The sequence below is a fragment of the Vitis vinifera genome, chromosome 11, assembly GCF_030704535.1.
Source record: "Vitis vinifera cultivar Pinot Noir 40024 chromosome 11, ASM3070453v1".
In the NCBI taxonomy this organism is placed as follows: Eukaryota; Viridiplantae; Streptophyta; class Magnoliopsida; order Vitales; family Vitaceae; genus Vitis; species Vitis vinifera.
In genome coordinates this window covers 11,062,718-11,081,533 of record NC_081815.1, presented here as the reverse complement: position 1 = coordinate 11,081,533, position 18,816 = coordinate 11,062,718, and the positions used below count along the sequence as shown (strand labels likewise).

Below are 18,816 nucleotides of genomic sequence, written 5' to 3'. Positions count from 1 at the left end.
AGGGGGAAGGGAGAAATGAAAAAGGAAAAAAAAAGTTCTATATAAAATAATAATGCATTTGTTCATTTTTATCTTTTCAAATAAAGTTCTTTTTTTATTCACCTTTGGAGAACAAAATGGGCATTGGGTTTGATGCAAGGGTGGCTTTGAAGTCAACCTGAAGAGCCTTGCGTTTGGTGAAATTAGAAAGAGTCATCTTCTGTAATTTTTAAGATTTTCCTCTTATCCTTATATTTTTTTTTCCTTCACCATTGAGTGAGCATCCACTAATTTCTAGCTAATGACAGGCTAATCTCTTTAAGGCTCACTGTTGGTGGATTTATTGCTTTCTTTTTAAATCTTTGCATTCTGGCCAACATTTATTTCCATATCGCCCCTATCTATTTGACTTGCAGTTCCCTTTTTACAGTTTTAGGAGAAAAGACAGAAAAAAGCTTGGTAAACCATAGTCTCCATCACAACCCTGCCCATGTTCTACACACCACACATGATCATATATGCTCAAGAAACTGCCAGGGGTTCTCCATTTGGGCTTGGATTTCCTTGTGGTGGCTGATGGGACTCTTGATATCAGAGGATTCAGGCCTAAAGTTGCAGTCTTGGTGAGTTTTCTTCATCTTTCCTTTGAGAATATGGATTCGGTTCTCTTTCAAATCCAAGAGAAAGCCTTTAATTCTCCATCAGAGTCACCAGCTTTCCTTTCTCAGTCTCCGCCCCCTCCAGCCAATTTTCAGTCTGGTGATTACAATTTGAACAGCAAGGTTAGCCCAAGTATTTTGCTCATTATTATAATTCTAGCCATCATTTTCTTTGTTTCTGGTTTGCTTCACCTCCTTGTTAGATTTCTCCTGAGACAACCCAATAGAGAACCTGAAGATTTGGATAACGTGACTGCCCTTCAAGGGCAGTTACAGCAGCTATTTCATCTCCATGATGCCGGTGTTGATCAGTCTTTCATAGATACCCTTCCTGTCTTCCTTTACAAAGCCATTATAGGAGCCAAAAACCCATTTGACTGTGCTGTTTGTTTGTGTGAATTTGAGGCTGAGGACAAGCTTAGATTGTTACCAAAGTGTAGCCATGCCTTTCACATGGAGTGTATAGACACATGGCTTTTGTCTCACTCTACCTGTCCTCTCTGCAGAGGCAGCTTGCTTCCTGATTTCTCTCCAAATGATATCTGTTCACCCATTGTTCTTGTTCTTGAATCTGGGAGTGAGAGCTCAAGAGAGATTGTTTCAGACAGACATAGTGCCCTTGGCACAAACAATTCTGTTCTCAGGACAAATTCCCATCTGGGCTGTAATGACAATGAATTTGGGTCTATCCGCATTGACCCTTCATATAAATCATGTGAAATCGTGGCGAAGGAGGAGGCCCCTGCTGCGGCTCTACTGCTGGATTCAGGGGAAAAAGTTGTTCCCGTAAAGCTTGGGAAGTTCAAGAATGTTGATGGGGGTGGGGAGGGCAGCAGTACCAGTAATGTGGATGAAAGAAGGTGCTTCTCTATGGGGTCTTTTGAGTATGTAATGGATGAAAATTCTTCACTGCAAGTGCCCATCAGAACCCCGGTAAAGAAAACCTCCACTAAGAGGCGTTCTCTGCCATTAACACCCGGTGGCAGAATGGCCATGTCTGAATGTGATTGTGAATCAAGAAGAGAATTCAGTGGTTTTGATGCAGTTAAAGGCGGTGACACTCATATGGGTAGTAGTAGTAGTATTATTACAGGGAATAATGGAAACGGGAATGCTATAGGGAGGAGTAAAAGAGAGAGCTTCTCAATATCAAAGATCTGGCTCCGGGGGAAGAAGGAGAATCCAAGTTCAAGGACAGTGGATTCTTCAAGGCGGGCTTTCTCTTACCGATTTCCAGTGCATTCAAGTAGTGCTGCTGCTGATGATTTGAAGTTGAAGAATGTCAGTAGCAGTACTGGGAGGACTGTTTCTGAGCTTGAAATTGGGAGGTGGGAAAATGGAGGGAGTGAATTGGGTTGTGATGAGGAAATGCAGAGCTGTAACAGTTTGGATTCTCAAGCCAATCCGCCATCTTTTGCAAGGAGGACTTTGCTTTGGCTCATGGGAAGGCAAAACAAGGTTGTTCATTCATCCTTCCCACCCAATGTCTAAATCCTCTGTGTCTCTCTTTTGTTTCTTTTTTTTTTCCCCCTTGATAAATTGTCTCTTTGGTTCCTTGATTGTGGGATGCAAATTAGAAGATCAGAATTAGAAATGAACAAAGAAAAAGAAGGAGAAAAAAAGGAGAAGGGAAATTTAGAAAAAAATCTGAAATACTAGTTTCTGTATTGAACTGTAAAATGCTTGTTTTCCAGAGCCTATTTGGGGTGGAAGATTGATTATTCTTTTCATAATTATCCTCTTTTCTCTGTTCCATCTTTGTTGTTCTCGAATTTCTTTACTCCCAAATGGATTTATTTATTTCTCCAGATGCTCTCTCATGTTCCTTGATTTTTGAAACGAATGCTTGTGATTCCCTCTTCATCTTTATATTTTTCTCAAAGTTGTGGCTGTACATAAAATTCAAAACTAAATGCATAGACAACGACTCTATAGTCACTGGCTTATACCAGATCTTTGATTTCCTTTAATCCATGCTCATTTTGACCTCTTTCTTAAAGGAAAATTCAATAGTACCAAAACCCCAGTTTTTTTCAATTCTAAATGCGAGAGAATAGTTGGTTGTTAGCTGTCAATGTTAGTAGTAGAAGACCCCTGTTCCCCTGAAAGGGTCACTTGAACTCAAATCTATGGATCCAGGCATGAAAATTTTTGCCAGCACCTCCCAAACAAAAATCCATGCCTCTCAGTTTTCATTCTCCTGATGTACTTTCTAATGATTTTTTCTCAATAAGAGAAGTTGGTTGTTCATGGGTTCTCTCATTTTAAACAGAAAAGGCAGCTGAGGGCAGAAGTTTTGAAATATTAAAGTCAATATACAAATCTGCATACCGAATAGGTGGTTGTTGGGCCTATGATTTAATGGGCTTTATGGTGTAATAAATGTGACATGGATTCAAATTCAAATCTCCAATACCATTCCTCTATTTCCTTTCAAGACCTTGAATAAAAAGGTTGCAGGAGTAGGCCTAAGCAACGTCACTGTGGTTCCAGGCTGTTGCATTTAATACAAGGGAAAGCAATTTTCATTTTTCTTTCTTCTTTCTTTATTTTTTTAATAAATAAGGAAAAGATAGGGTATTGAGGGACTAAACATTAATGGCTGATGTTAATAAGCTCACGAGGACGGTTGGGGGCTGTTGTCTATGGTTCTATGTGACCTTACCCCACCTCGTGTCATGGATTGGTCTTTGCTTATGGGTGATAAGCCTTGACCTGACACTGCAATTGCCATTACACCTCTTTCTTTTCCTTTAATCGTTCATTGTTCCTTTCTGCTTCCAAGGAACATCCAGCCTCACCCTTTTCTTGTCTTGTACTATAGTTGTAAATTGTGGTATGGTGTATGGGCCATGTATTTTAGTAACCAACAACTTAGCGGCGTGTTCATGGTTTAAGATGAAGTAGGTGACTCAAGGATTTCCGGGTCCAGGAATGAAGACCGTTTTCGGAAAATCTTTCAGAAACGGTTCCTAAAAAAATGGTTTTGGAGAGCATTAAACATTGTTTAATTATATTTATGAACAAAATTATGTTTAGGAAAGTACTGCACATTTTAACATTTATTTTTTTTAAAAAATAGTATGTTTTTAAAACAAATTAAAAAAAAAAAAAATTGGTGGAAGTTTGTAAAAACTGTTTGTTTTTTTTTTCAAAGAATATAAAATTTTTTCAATAATAATTTCGTAGCAAGGGTTTGTTTTTGCAAGGAATATTAATTGGTTTTGGAAGGGATAGAAGCATATGATATATTGTCATTTAATTAGGAAATTGGTTATTTTTTTAACTTAATTAATCAATTTAGTATAGAATCACTATCAAATTTCAATTTGAAAAGAATTTTTGTTATTTCCATAACAAGGAAACGTTGATTTAGATTCCGAAGATCAAGCTAACTTTTTTTTTTTAAAAAAAAAATTCAAAGATCAAACAATTAGAAAAAAAAAATCCATTGGAATAAAAGAAATTAGTAAAAAGTCCCTTAATGGTAATAAAAATTAATGAAGAATGAGGAGGAAGGAGAAATTGGAGAAACTTTAGTAGTGTACCATTAGATTTGTTCAAGAAAATTCAACTAGTAGCAATTTTTATTGATAATCATTGGGATGTTAATACTTATACTGCTAACACAAACAAGGATATTGATAATTTTGATTAATCATGGTTAGCCTTATTTAGTATGAATTTAGCATTTCAAGTTTTCCTATTTGGATAATTGTAAAATGTGGGAATATAAATAAAGTCAATTCAATCAATTTTAGGGTAGAAAATGAATCGAATCAATATAGTCAGTTTTATATGTGATAAAAACCAAATTGACTAAATTTGAAGTGAAAAATGGAGTCAAATCAAACCTTTTTAAGGTCAATTTAATTTAATTTTTGGGCATCAGTTTTGATCCAACTTCATGATTTTTATTTTTTTTAACTCAGTTGTAAACTTGTGTTTGTTTTGAGCCTAAAATCCATTAATTTAAGTTTATATTAGACCCTAAGTCTAATTTATTTTTGAAATTAATTGAAACCAATTTGAATTTGATGTTAAAAATATATTAAATGTGTTTAGAATCAATTTGACCATAATATAAAAATAATGAATTATTTTAATAAAATATAATATAAAAAACTTATCAAATGTCAAACAATTATATATATGTTTTAGAATATCAATTTAATTCGGTTTTTATTGGTTATGAGACAAGAAAATAAAAAATTGAATCAACAAAGTTGGTTTTCAAAATTCTCAAACCCGAACATATCTTTTTTATTATTGAAAGTCAAACCAACATGATCGACTTCAGTTGATTTGGATCGATTTATCAATTTTTTCGCTCTTGAATTTATAAGATTCCACTACTCTCCCCAGAGGCCCGGACTCATGATTTTGTTCTTCACAAATGCCCTGGGTTGATAAAGCTGGAGCAACCTCACAGCTGCCAACTAGGACAAATAAAGGATATTAGATTGGCCACAATTTCAATCTCCAGAAAATGATGGTTTAAGAAGTTGGGAAATTTATCAGCTCAGGATTTGATGTTGTTTGAAGAAGATCAGTCCTTTCTAAAAAGGTTATAACAGTAAATGAAAGCTCAGTAAAGCATGGCATGCATTGATGCTGCAGAAGGTTAGCTGCTAGGATCCTTCACAAGTTCAGTCTAATTATGGCCTATTCACTAGCTAAATGCCTTCATGTGCTGTGAGTAGATAGCATACAAATTAACTTGACTTCACATGTTCTTAGAAATGGGATATGGACAGTTTTCAGAACAAGGGTAATTCAAATAGGCCATGCATGATGGGTTTCATGAGCACTCACCCAAGATTCATCTGCACTTTGAAAAGCTATATATATATATATCTGATCATATCCATTTTGCCACATCTGCTTCCGAGGCCCAACCTTGGGACTGTGATTTCATGAGCTCTCTCTTCTAAAAATGATACATGTAATTGGATACAGGTGATGTGCAGGAGATTCTATTAATTCATGTGGGCTGAAATTGTAGTTGGGAAATTCATTTTCCAGCTAGCTCAGGCCGTTAGAATCAGAACTGGCCCAGTGTACTGATCCTGTTTAAATGGAAATATATGTACAGTTGTAGTAGCTAGGCAAGCCAATGGTCCCCAGGCTCCCACCGCATCTGCAGGCCTTCCATTTGCAAGATCAGACTGTTGGGTTGGGTTATTTCCTTCTTGTGGAGGAAAGCCCAAAGCCCAAACATTTAAGGCTTCTTAGGCCTTAATGTATAAAAGGGAAGAAGAAACTGTTTTCTCTTCTTGTTCTTCATCTTTGTAGCCCTAGGAGGAGAGTAAGAAGAAAAAGGAAGAGAAAGTTAGAGAGAAAAAGAAAAAGAGCCACTGAATTTTTGAAGTTAGAGAGAAGAAAAACGCTGATTTTTTTTCTTCTCTTTACTGTCCAGATTTCATCAAACGGCAATCCCGCTTCGTGTGTGGTCCGATCAACCTGAAATTTGAAGGAGAGATTTTCAACTCATTGATCTCTAATTTGAACGGTGAAGATCAGATTTGGAGTTCCGGAAGGTTGTTGTTACAGTCCGTGAACGTCTTTGTTGTTGAATTTCTTCTCACCCGGGCAGTTCTGATCTTCAGCTTTGATCGAGATTGGTCTAATCGAGATGATTTTTGGTTAGCACGTTCTTAACTCATTGATCTTCATTTTGAACGGTGGAGATTGGATTTGGAGTTTGGAATAGTGGTGATTTGTGTCCGGGAACAATGACTCTGTTTTGGTGAGATCTCTCCATTGTTTTATGCAAGTTGTTTTGTATTTGCCAAGACTAATTGTCTTGAGATATGGTTGATGTAAACCTCTAGTTTTATCTAGAGAGAATTGTATAACCCATTGATTATATTAGTGGAGGGTTTAAGTGGCCTAAGGGTCCCGTGTTTTTTACTTCTCACATTTGGGAAGGTTTTCCACGCTAAAAATTATTGGTGTTCATATTCTTGTTGCATTTGGTGAATTGTTGTTACTCTATTAAATTGATTCTTATTAGGTTCTCACAAGAGGGGATAAAATCTAGTTGTGTATTGTTTGCGTTTATCCCATCACATACTACCAAGTTGTGCATGTGAGAAGTCTTTCCAAAGTCAAATTTACATCATTGAAATTATGGATAGATCTTAAAATAGGATTATTTTTTATATTATACCTGAAAGGATATTTTCCTCTTATAGTGGTGTGTTATTTATTTTTATATTCTTCTTGATCAATTTCTAGCAAGTATGTGATCGTTGGCTTGCGGTCCTTAGTTAATCCATAGGGAGAATTATGAAATGAGGGCCAATTTTGAAAATAAAAATAAAAACTAAAATAAATAAACATTTGATGGTACTACAATTAAGCATTCTGCCCGTAAGTACGAATTCCAAAATAATCCCTCACCCCTTTTATATTGCTAAATGTATCCATCTATGTATTGCAAAGTATACCCCTTTTATATTATTTTAAAATATTTAGTTTATAAACTCATCCGTATTACTAAATGTAACATTCTTTTGTTTTTATTTTTTAAAATATTTTTTTGTCATTTTTATTTTACATCCATTCATCTTTTTAAATGCACCTTTTTTTTTTTAAAAAAAAACAAATCTTTTTTAACTTTACAAATCCACTCATCATCCAATATGCACTTATCTTTTTTTATTTTTTTTATTTTTATTTATTTATTATTAATTTTAATTTAATTTTTTATCTTTTCTATTTTACAAAGTCACTTATCTATACTACTTTAAAAAGTGTGAGGTGTTTGTCAATATTTTTCGAGAATGTCTAACGAATTATCTTTTAATTGCAATCTTCCTAAATGTATCAAGATTCATTTTTTTTTCTTTTATAAAAAAAATTGTCAAATTGTCAAATTGTCAAATTTTTAAGTCAACATTGTTGGTGCAGTGTCAACCAGATCTGAGTTCGTCTAGCTTCTCTAGACTCAGATGAGCTTCTTCCTTACACAAAAGGATGTCCAGACAGGTGGTCCAGACACGACCCTCCGAAACTCAAGTCAGAAAGTAATAAAGATGGGTCTAATTATTTTGAATGGCCCTGTATGCGCACACTTTTTTCATGCTTCTCAAGGGGTTTTTATAGAGCGGATGACACCTTCGTCATAGCACTGATGGTGCATTCATGCATTTTTTGGGATGATGATTGCCATCAAGATGGAAATCAAGCCTTAGCAAGATAGTCAACGCCATCATTTCTACACAGATTGAGCAATCATAACAAACAAATCTGCTGATTGGTGCCATTTGTTGGTTGTCGAGCAAAAGTCTCGGACCATATAGTTGACTATGCATTTATGTTTGTCAATGTTACTGATTGTACGTAGCAATTAGTATTCATTGACTTTTAGGCATAAATTTCGTATAGGTCATTGCTCAGGCACTGGGTGTGATTATCCATCTGTTTAATGCTTGGAATCTCTGGTTGTGTTGGTTAATCCATCTAGGAATCTCAGTTAGCATGGTTTGTCCATTCTGTCTGGCATCTAGGAAGAAGGAAATTTCTTTCCTCTTGTGCCAGACAGAGTTTATTTTGGTTCAGACGGATCGATCTCAAATGGATCATCTACTTACCTTGGATGAACCAAGGGTTTTTGATTTGGGAGAGAACACGTAGAGGGAAACCTCCCACAATGTAGCCTTAATCAATCTGCTTCTATCCGGTCGAGTAGCTGGTGGGTTGAGGCAAAATGGATTCTCTGTCTCTTCAAGTTATTTGGGTGCTTAGGAACACATGTCATTTGGGGCTACAATGATGGGTCACATCAATCAAGGTTGGTTGTCAAGCAGCGCACCTCTTAAGTTGGCTTTAGGAAGCATTTCCAGGCAACTTGTCCCTTGGAATACCTAGGTTTTTGGATCCTTATAAATAGAGAGGCTCCATACTTTTTGGGTCACCTTTTGGTCTGCTTTGGAATTTCCTTGCCTGTGCTGCATCTTCGCCGCTACTGTGTTTGCCATTAGTTGTTGCTTTTTGCTTTCCTCGCTCGCCGCTATGGTTGCCACCGTTCATTGCTCTTCATCTCCCTTGTTATCAGCTATAAACTTGCTTCAAACAGATTTCTTCCCTAACAGTGGGTGTCCATTCTTGACTCCGGTAAGTTTTCCATCGTTCACTCTTTCTTTTGCAATGCTTGTTGTTCTTTCTTGGACCGCGTCGACAGTTGTTTGGTTAGAGAGAAAATGGACACTTCGGTGTCTGGATTTAGGGTTTTCTCTATGTTTTTGCTTGTTATGGGTGTTTTGCTTGAGAAAGGATTGGTATGTCGAGGGTTGGATTTAAGGCTTTTTGATTTCCTCTTTTGTTTTTGTATTGGCAAGGCATCTATGTTTTTTTCGCCAGTTCATATGTCTCATTGTCGTCTCGCTGGGGCGATGGGAGTGATTCTTCCTCTGTCATTGGCTAAAAGACTTGCTCTGCAAGTTTTGATAGCCAAGTTCATCTAGTTTAAGGCTTTTAGTTTATCTAGGTTCATTTTTTGTATTGCTGAGGCAACACTAAACGACGGATGGGTCGGGTGATTGGTTTTGATAACTGCGTTAACCCGCGTAGATTTCCACACGGCCTAGATCCACTTAGCATAATGGCAAGAGGAGGAGTCGTTTCTACTAGTGGAAGGCCTCATCAAAGTGGATGAAAAAACACTAGAGTCGGACATCTCAGACTAGAGCATCCAGTTGGTGTCCTATCTGAACAGGAATTCCAGGCTTGTTTTCATATTCCAAACAATATCTCAATCTAACTAACAGAGAGCGAGGCTTTATCATTTGCTGACCTTCCCAGCAACATGATGTATTTTACCAATGAACAATTTGTTGTTGGGCTTCATTTACCTATCCATTCTCTCTTCAAGCAATTATTTCATTTCACACAAATTCCTTTAACTTTTCTTCATCCGAATGTTGTCCGGGTGTTGATGGGGTGTAGTGTGTTAGACATGCTCTTCCAGCTAGATCTCTTCTTGTTGGAAGTCTTGTTCAATTTTTACTGTTAAGATGAGCCAAAAGGAAAGGTTCAACTTGTCTGCCCATATTCCTTCCCTCCAGTTGGTGACCGATCTTCCAAATTCATGCAAAGGTTGGGCCAAGGAGCATGTTCTAATATCCGATCCTTAGAGTGGTTCATCTAAGGGACTAGACGGGGATTTTTCTCCACAACGTTCATTAGAGATTCCAAGTAGGATACACTTATGTCACTTTCTTTGTATCTTGTAGTTATTTCTTCATTGTTATAAATTTACTAATGATTTTTCTGTTTGTATAATACAAGTAAGGAAAGACGGAGATGTCTTGTAGAGTGGGTGGAAAAGGCTTTATCCACCCAACTCAACAAAGTGTTCAAGATAGACTGGTCGAACGAGCTTATAAGGTTCTTTTATCGGACAAGAACTTGCTGGTGCTGATTGACAATCCCAAGTCGTTCATCATCCCCGTATTCTCTTGTCTAGCTGCCTCGTCTTTGGTGCTTGGTGAATACTTCGTGTTGAAGGATTTGTTCTTTTACGAGGTTACTCATTTGGCAGATTCTGAGGCACACCAGGATAGTTTAGAGGAGCAGGAGAGAAACTGTCAGGAGGGAACGTTGAGGCAAGCTTCGACTACTGGTCGTTTGTCCTCCAATTCCGCTATCCGCCCTCCCACTCAAAAGAAGAAGGAACCTGCTGCTAATACTGTCTGGAGGGCGAGAACTCCACCTTTTGCATCCCTGTCTTCTTCGTTAGCTTCATCATCTCCATCTTTTTCATCTTCTAGCGATGAATTAGCAACAAGGGTTGGCCGAATAGTGCCCCTTATTATTTGTAAGGAAGAAGAAGAAAAAAATATGGATTCCAACTTAAGGGCTGGATTTCGTGAGAAGGAGCATAAGCGCTCATCCGAATCCATTGTTGTCAATTATATCCCCTCCAAGAAAGCTTATCCGAAACCTGTTTTAGCTCCTCTGCCCATGCCAATATCTCTTGCTACTGCTTTGGTCGTCACTCCTAACTCGGATGAGAAGCCTCCCTCTACTGATGACATTTCTTATCATGAGATGAGGAAACCCTTCGTCGTCCCGGAAAACCTCAACAAGGAATCATTCGAGTGCATGACTTCTTCTCCTCTTCATTCAAAGCTAGCATATGTCCCCAACCAGGAGGAGATATCTGAGATTTTGAAGCGGATCTCTTCCTTCACTGAAAGAGAGCCCCCAATATAAAACAAAACATGAGGATGCTCTTTCCGGCTACTCAATAGATCTTAGTCGAGATAGACGACAATCTCAGTCGATCCTACATGGCACGACTTCCATACGGTACTCCAAACACCGCTATTGCCTGCATTTTCCATATGCAAGGCTACATAACTTTTGAAAGGATAGAAATGGTAAGTTGTCTTCCCCTTTTCCACTTGTTTTTGCCTTAGTCTCTCGTTTTATAATGATTTCTCTGTTTCCCCCAAGTGATAGATGAAGTTTAAAACCTTATGCGTAACGAGCTCACTTTTTCCATCGGTTGAAGCAACTGAGACCATGAGGGCATATGTTGCCCATAACATGAACGGGAATGAGGATCTTATCACCAGCTTGAAGATGGTAAACAACGAGGTCGTTGCTGCCCGGAAGCTTGATGAAGAAGGTGTTTGTTTGCTAAGGAAGGCCAAGGAAAATAAAGAGGCATCTCAAACTAAAACTCATCGGTTGGCTAAAGAGAAACAAGTTATGGCAACCGAGAAGAAGAAGGCTGAAGAAGAAGTTGCCCGATTGAGGTAGGAGCTATAGGATCTCCGGGTAGGGTTTGCCACTCAGAAGGAAGACTTAGAGGCAGACTACCAAAAACAAGTGGATGATATGTTCTTTTATAACTATTGATGTTGTATGGAGAAGCACGACATCGCCTAGGATACTCCCAACTTCCCATTCGGTGACGAGGACGAGGTTCTAAGTGGACCTACCCAAGGAGGATGACATGTTTCAGGAGACGATTCTTTTTGCGAGAGGGCTTGATTTTTCGTATTTATTTATTTTGATTCTTTGTGGCCTACAATGCTAAATTTGTAAATACAATGGATGCTTTTATTATTTTTTAATTTAAGTATACTTGTTTTAGCCATATGTTTTTGTTATATAATTTTCATAAGCAATCTTTATTGATAGTATTGCTCTAAGTTTGCTACATTCCATGGGCGGAGCAGGGGTACGTCATCTAGTGTTTGAAGATGGTATGCCCCTGGGTCTCCTACCTTAGTTACAACATATGGTCCTTCCCAGTTAGCTTTAAGCTTTTCGACTCCTATTTTGGCTATGTTCTCGAAGATTCTTATGAGGAATAAAGTTCCTAGCCATAAAAATCGTGGTCGTGCCTTTTTGTTGTACTAAGTGATTGCCCTCTGATGGTAAAAAAGCCATCCGAATAGCTACGTCCCTTGCATTTCATTTGCCCATTCTAGTTGTCTTATGAGTTCTTTATCACTGTCCCTTTGATCTTGCACGATTGTTTTGGTAATAGGCATGCCTATTTCAGTTAGAATAACGACCTCTATCCCATAAGTAAGGGCGAAAGGAGTAGCTCATGTTGTCCGTTTGGATGTTGTTCGATAAGCCCATAAGAATCCGGGCAACTCATCCACCCATTTTCCTTTTGCTCATTCTAACATTTTTTTAGTGCATTCAATAGAGTTTTGTTTATCACTTTCGCTTGTCCGTTACTCTATGGATAGCAAGGTGTTGAATATAGATTCTTGATGTTTAACTTTGAGTAGAAAGTTTGGAAGACGGTACTATCAAACTCTGGCCCATTATCCGTAACAATCGCTTGTGGAACTCCAAATCGACATACGATGTTTTTTCAGACGAACTTGGAGACATCCTTATCTTTGATGCTAGCATAGGCTTTTGTCTCCATCCACTTGCTGAAATAGTAAGTTGCAAATAGCAAAAACTTCTTTTGTGCTGCTGCAATGGGCAAGGAGCCGACCATGTCCATCCCCCATTGTGCAAATGGCAAAGGACTTGTGATCGAGTTGAGAGCTTCAGAAGGTACACGGAGGATGAGAGCGTGTCTTTGACACCGATCACACCCCTTAACATAGCTTTTCGCATCCTGCTTCATGGTGGGCTAATAATACTCTTTCTTGTAGGCGTAGTATGCCAAGGTTCGTTCGCCTGGATGATTACCGCATATGCCTTCATAGAGTTTGGCTAGAACATATTTGGCTTCCGACTTGCTCAAATACTTTAGGTATGCACCTCCAAATGATTGTCTATAGATTTGGTCATTAATCAAAGTGAAGCATGCTGCTTGTATGCGGAGTCTATGTGTTTGCTTTCCATTTTCTGGTAATTCCCCTGTCTTGAGGTATTTCATGATGTCATGCATCCAACCTAAGTTCGCTTCACTGGTATTGTATACTGGTTTTGAGTGTGATTGAGAGCGTGGTTTTGAGGTAGACGGGCAGCATTACTACTTCTTTTATGGGGAGAGTGCTCGCTATTTCGGCCAGTGCGTCTGCCTTCACATTCTCCTTTTGTGGTACCAGTCTAATGACCCACTCGTCTAGTTTTTTCAAGCGATATTCCACCATGGAGAGATAGTGAGCCATGCATTTTTCTTTTGCTTCATATTCCCATTGAATATGTCCGAAAATTAGTTGAAAGTCGCTTCTGATTTCCAACTTGGTTGCAACTAATATTAAGGCAAGATTTAGCCCTGTTAGGACAACTTCATATTCTACTTCGTTGTTGGAGGTAGAAAAGTTGAGACAGATAGATTGCTTCATCAGTTCCCTAGTTGATAATTGTAGGATCAAACCTACTCTAGATTCGGACACTTTGGATGCTCTATCTCCATGAAGTGTCCATCATTGTTCTCCAAGGCAACCAATCAGATGTGCTTGTTTTTTATGGAGTTAAGCTATAAAGTCAGCCATAAGTTGTCTCTTCAATGATAACCTTGGTTGATACTTGATTTCATACTCACTTAACTCGATGACCCATTTCAATATTCGTCTGGACAAGTCCTATTTGTGTAGGGTAACTTGGAGTGGCTGGTTTGTGAGTACGATCACTTGATGAGCCTAGAAGTATGGGTGGAGCTTTCTAATGGCATCCTTTAGTGTTAGAGCAGTTTGTTTTACCTGGGAATACTAAGTCTTAGCGCCTATCATTGCCTTGCCCACATAGTAGACGGGTCTTTGCCATTTGTCTCATATATGAAGAAACAGAACGACAATGACAACATAGTCAGATACAGCTAAATACATCTAGAGTTCTTCATCGGACTTAGGGTTGCTTAAGATGGGTGGTTTAGTGAGGTAGTGCTTGATTGCTCCAAATTCTTGCTCACATTTGTCTACTTAGTCGAACGTGCTTGCTCCCTTGAATGTGAGGAAGAAATATCTTAACTTGTTTGTGAAACGGGCTATGAAACGTCCCAAAGCTACGAGACGACTCGTGAGGCGTTGTAACTCTTTCTTATTGCTTAGAAGGGGTATTTTGAGGATAGTTTTCACTTGAGCCAGATTAACTTCAATTCCTCTTTGGGTTACCATAAACCTTAGAAACTTACCTACACTGATGCCAAAGGCACACTTAGCTGGATTGAGCTTCATGTTGTACGCTTGCATTAGATGAAATGTTTTTTCTAGGTGTTGGGCATGCTCAGCTTAGGTTTTGCTCTTTACAACAATGTCGTCAATGTAAACTTCCACAGTTCAACCGATCAGGGGCTTGAAAATTTTCGTCATTAGCCTTTAGTAGGTAGCACCAGCGTTCTTGAGCTGAACAACATGACTTTGTAACAGTAAAACCCTTGCAGTGAAACAAAGGTTGTTTTCTCCTCATTCGGCTGGAACATAGGGATTTGGTGATATCCAAAGAAAGTGTCTAGAAAAGAAAGCATCCCATGCTTAGCGGTGGCATTGACTATTTGGTCTATCTGAGGTAAATGAAAGCTATCATTTGGACATGCGTCATTTAGGTTGGTGTAATCAACACATACTCGCCACTTTCCGTCATTCTTTGGAACTACCACCACGTTCGCCAACCAGTCTGGATATTTGACTTTTCTGATAAATCTGATTGCTTATTACCTATCAATTTCTGTCTAGATGATTTTCTGCCTGTTTGGATGGAAACGCCGAATCTTTTTCCAAATAGGTTGCGAGATGGGTAAGACGTTAAGTTTGTGGGAGGCCACAGACGGATGGATTCCGGGCATGTCCGAGTGAGTCTAAGAGAAGATGTCCTTGTTGTGCTTAAGCATACTCTTTAGTAGCTCTAGTTCCTTCTGCATAAGCAGGGAGCTGGTATAGGTGATTTGATCTGTGTTGTGTGAGAGGCGTAGTGGTTGAAGTGAATCAGCTATAGATGGATCTTTCTCTGCTGGGCTTAGTGATTGCTATTGCTACCTTGAGTTTGATGACTTTGAGCACATTTTCTCACCGGTCGGATGTTCGGATTCTAGTGTCACCTGATAGCATTGGCACGTGGCTCATTAGCTACCAAGTAGATCGATTTGTCCCTCTTCTGTGAGGTAGCTCACCATCTAATGGTACGTAAAAGGAATAACTTTCATTTTGTGAAACCATGCACTCCCCATGATGACATTGTACGGGGACAAGTCGTCGACCACCGAGAATTGCACATTCAAGGTAATTGGGCTAGCTTGGACAGGTAGCACAACGTCCCCTAATGAAGTTGTTGCTCCATTGAATCCAGACATCAAATGCCCTGGGTTTTCTAGGACGGATGGTGAGTAGCCCATCCACTTGTAGGCTGACATTTGCAAGAGGTCAGTTGAGCTACTCGGATCAACCAGATTTCTTCTCACGTCAAATATGCCTATCAAATATGTCTACCCCTAGTGTTAGGACTAGGGCATTTTCATGTGGTTTCCACACTCAGTTAGCATCTACCGGAGGGAAGGTAACTGTGTTGTCAATGAGGTGCACACTCATTTCTGAAAAGTTGTGTTGAACGAAGTTAACCCGCTCTCTTATAGAGGCCGCGCGAAGCAACCTTTGCCTTTGCCGCTTAGAATTGTGTCTATCGTCTACGAGGTCTCCATGTATGTTGTTAACGACAGCTTTAGGAGCTATCGGAGATGCAGGGTTTGGACAATTGCCTTTTGCGCCATTTCTCTTTACTCGTAGGTTGTGCAGACATACTATTTTAGGTTCTCGACCTTGATTAGTTTCTCTACCAAGTAATGGAGACTTTTGCATTGCTTAATGGTATGACTGTGATCCTTATGATAGGAGTACCTTTTATTCTGATCTCGCCTAGCTTGATTTGTCTTGATGGGTTTCGACCATCTAAAGTTTTATAGATCGCAAATGATCGGGAGGAGTCTTTCATAGGAGATAATGAGGGGGGTGAGTCTCACTTGCTACTACCGGCTAACTTGCCTCGATTGGTTCGAGGGCTTAGAACTTCCTGCCTCATTATTCTTGGTTGGTCGACTAGTAACCAAGACCTGTTGAGACGCTGCTCGGACATCGTCTTCGAGCATAGAATATTTATCCGCTTGTTTGAATAGATCATCCATTGTTGTAGGCGGCTTCTTTGCAAGAGACTCAAAGAATGATGTGCCTGGGTTGATGCTTCGCTTAAAGATCTGTAGGATGACATCCATACTGCAAGATTCCACTTGGAGTACCACTTGCTCGAATTGCTTCATGAAGTCTCTGAGTGACTTGTTCCTCTGGAGCTTGATATTCTATAGGTTGCCTATGTTCCATTTTTAGTAAGTGGAACATAGGTAGAGTGGCCCACAAAGGCTTTCGAGATATCCCGGAACATGTTCAAAGAATTCTACGGGAAACTGTGGAACCATGAGAGAGTCGGGGTCGTGTAGGTTGGTCGGAAAGACCTTACACATCAGTGCATCATTCCCTATATCAAGGGTCATGAACTTCCTGAAGTGCATAATGTGATTGAATGAGTCGCTCGTTTCATCCTACATCATGAATTTTGGCATTACAAACCCCCTAGGCAGCTCATAGTTAATAATATGGGGGCCGAATAGCGTGGAGAACATGTCATCCAACCGTTGGCTAATAGAGTCGGGTGGAACTCACGTCGACGGTACTTCAGCTTGCTGCCTTGATAGTTGAGAGGGTCGTTCTAGCATAGGTGTGGTTGGGGGACCTAAACGAGCCCTTAGAGTCTCTGAGATACGTGATTGCCCTTCTATGCTTGGTGCTTAAAGTCTTAGTCAGGCTCGCATTGCATCTGATAAATGCGACTTTTTGTCACACCTTATTTTCCTAGATACCTGGGTAGAGTTGGTTCCTTCATTTGGTTGCATTTGGCAATTCAACGAAGATTCCTCCCTGGACTGTCTTGAATAACTGCCAGAGGAGAACTCTGAACCCTCGGGGTAGGATGCCTTAGTAGTTCGCCTCGAGGTTGTGTGTCAGCTCTGAGTGTGTTGACTTTGAGAGGGGCCCAGTGCTGACATTTAACCTTACAACTCTTTGTTTTCTTCTTTGAGTCGTTTCATTTTGTGGAACAAAGTCCGTATCTATCGATAATTTTCTCATTGACGTCTCTCCATCTTTTCACGCCATAAGAAATAGTCTTTGACGATTGACTTCTAAAGGGTGTTGACATCCTTAGTTTTTTCAATTCCCATAGACGGTGCCAATGTTGGTGCAGTGCCAACTAGATCTAAGTCCGTCTAGCTTCTTTGGAGTTAGATGGGCTTCTTCCCTACACAAAAGGATGCCCGGAGAGGTGGTTCGGGCTTGCCCCTTTGAAGCTTAAGTCAGAAAATAATAAGGATGGGTTTAATTATTTTGAATGGCTCTGTACGTGCGTACCTTTTTCATCATTCTTCAGGGGTTTTTATAGAGCGGATGACACCATCTCCATAGCGTTGATGGTACATTCATGTATTTTTTGTGATGATGATTACCATCAGGGCAGAAATCAAGCCTTAGCAAGACAATCAACGCCATCATCTCTGTGCGGATTAGGCAATCATACTAAACAAAATCCACTGACTAGTGCCATTTGCTAGTTGTTGAGCAAGAGTCTCGGACCATGTAGTTGACTATGCATTTACATTTATTAATGTTGCTGATTGCGCGTAGCAATTAGTATTCATTGACTTTTAGGCGTAAATGTCATCTAGGTAGTTGCTTAGGCATTGGGTGCGATTATCCATCTGCTCAATGCTTGGAATCTTCAGTTGTGTTGGTTAATCCGTCTGGGAATCTCAGTTGGTGTGGTTTGTCCATTCCGTCTGGCATCCAAGAAGAAGAAAATCTCTTTTCTCTTGAGCTAGACGGAGTTTGTTTTGGTTCAGATGGATCAATCTTAGACGGATCATCTGCTTACCTTGGATGGACCAAGAGTCTTTGATTTGGGGAGGACACGTGGAGGGAAACCCTTCACAAACATTATAACTATATTTTCCATTAAAAATGAATAATAATATTAGGAAATTTTAACAACAATATTTAGAAATTTTAAAACTTGTGAGATCTTCCTTTTTATCAAGCACCACCTTAATGCATTGCATTCTTTAATGAGTCTATTATTTTTTTTAAAATAAATTGAAATATGAAAATTAAGTCAATTAATTCTAGAATTTCTTATAGCAAAACCACTCAAGAATAACTATGATAATTTCTCCTCTAAGCCAATTTTGGTATTTATTGGCTTAATTTTTGTACTCTAAATTATTTTTAAAATTAATAAACTCATGAAAAAATCCAATATATTAAGTCTCATTTGATTTAGAGTTTTTGCCTAATGAGAAAATAAAAAAAGTTCTTAAAAATCGATTGAAAATTGAGTATAAATATAAACTCATTTACATATGTTTTATTCCTTATTTAAGCATATAATACCCCAAGTTCAGACATGTACTACTTTGATTGTTAAGCAAATATTTGTAACTCAATTAATTTGCTAATTTATTTTTGAGTTTTCTCACTATACAATAGGGATCCAAATCAGATGAGACTTGATGTTCTAGATTTGCTAAGGAATCTGGTAATTTTTAAAAATAATTTAGAATAAAAATTAAACCAACTAGCACTAGAATTTTTTGGACCAAAACTAGTAAAAAATTATTACATCAATTTTCTTCTACATACAACAATATTTATTTTATTTTTTTTCATTAGAAAAATAGATTTAAAATCATATGGGAGTTAATATGTATTTG

General features: G+C 38.7%; 1 protein-coding gene across 1 annotated transcript; it reads left to right on the top strand.

Annotated features, from left to right (window-relative positions):
• Positions 1 to 343: 343 nt before the first annotated feature.
• LOC100250113 (RING-H2 finger protein ATL13) lies at positions 344 to 2,391 on the top strand. The gene has a single exon (XM_002269575.5). It carries the CDS (start codon positions 498 to 500, stop codon positions 2,127 to 2,129), a length of 1,632 nt encoding a protein of 543 aa, XP_002269611.1. The 5' UTR covers positions 344 to 497; the 3' UTR covers positions 2,130 to 2,391.
• Positions 2,392 to 18,816: the final 16,425 nt, after the last annotated feature.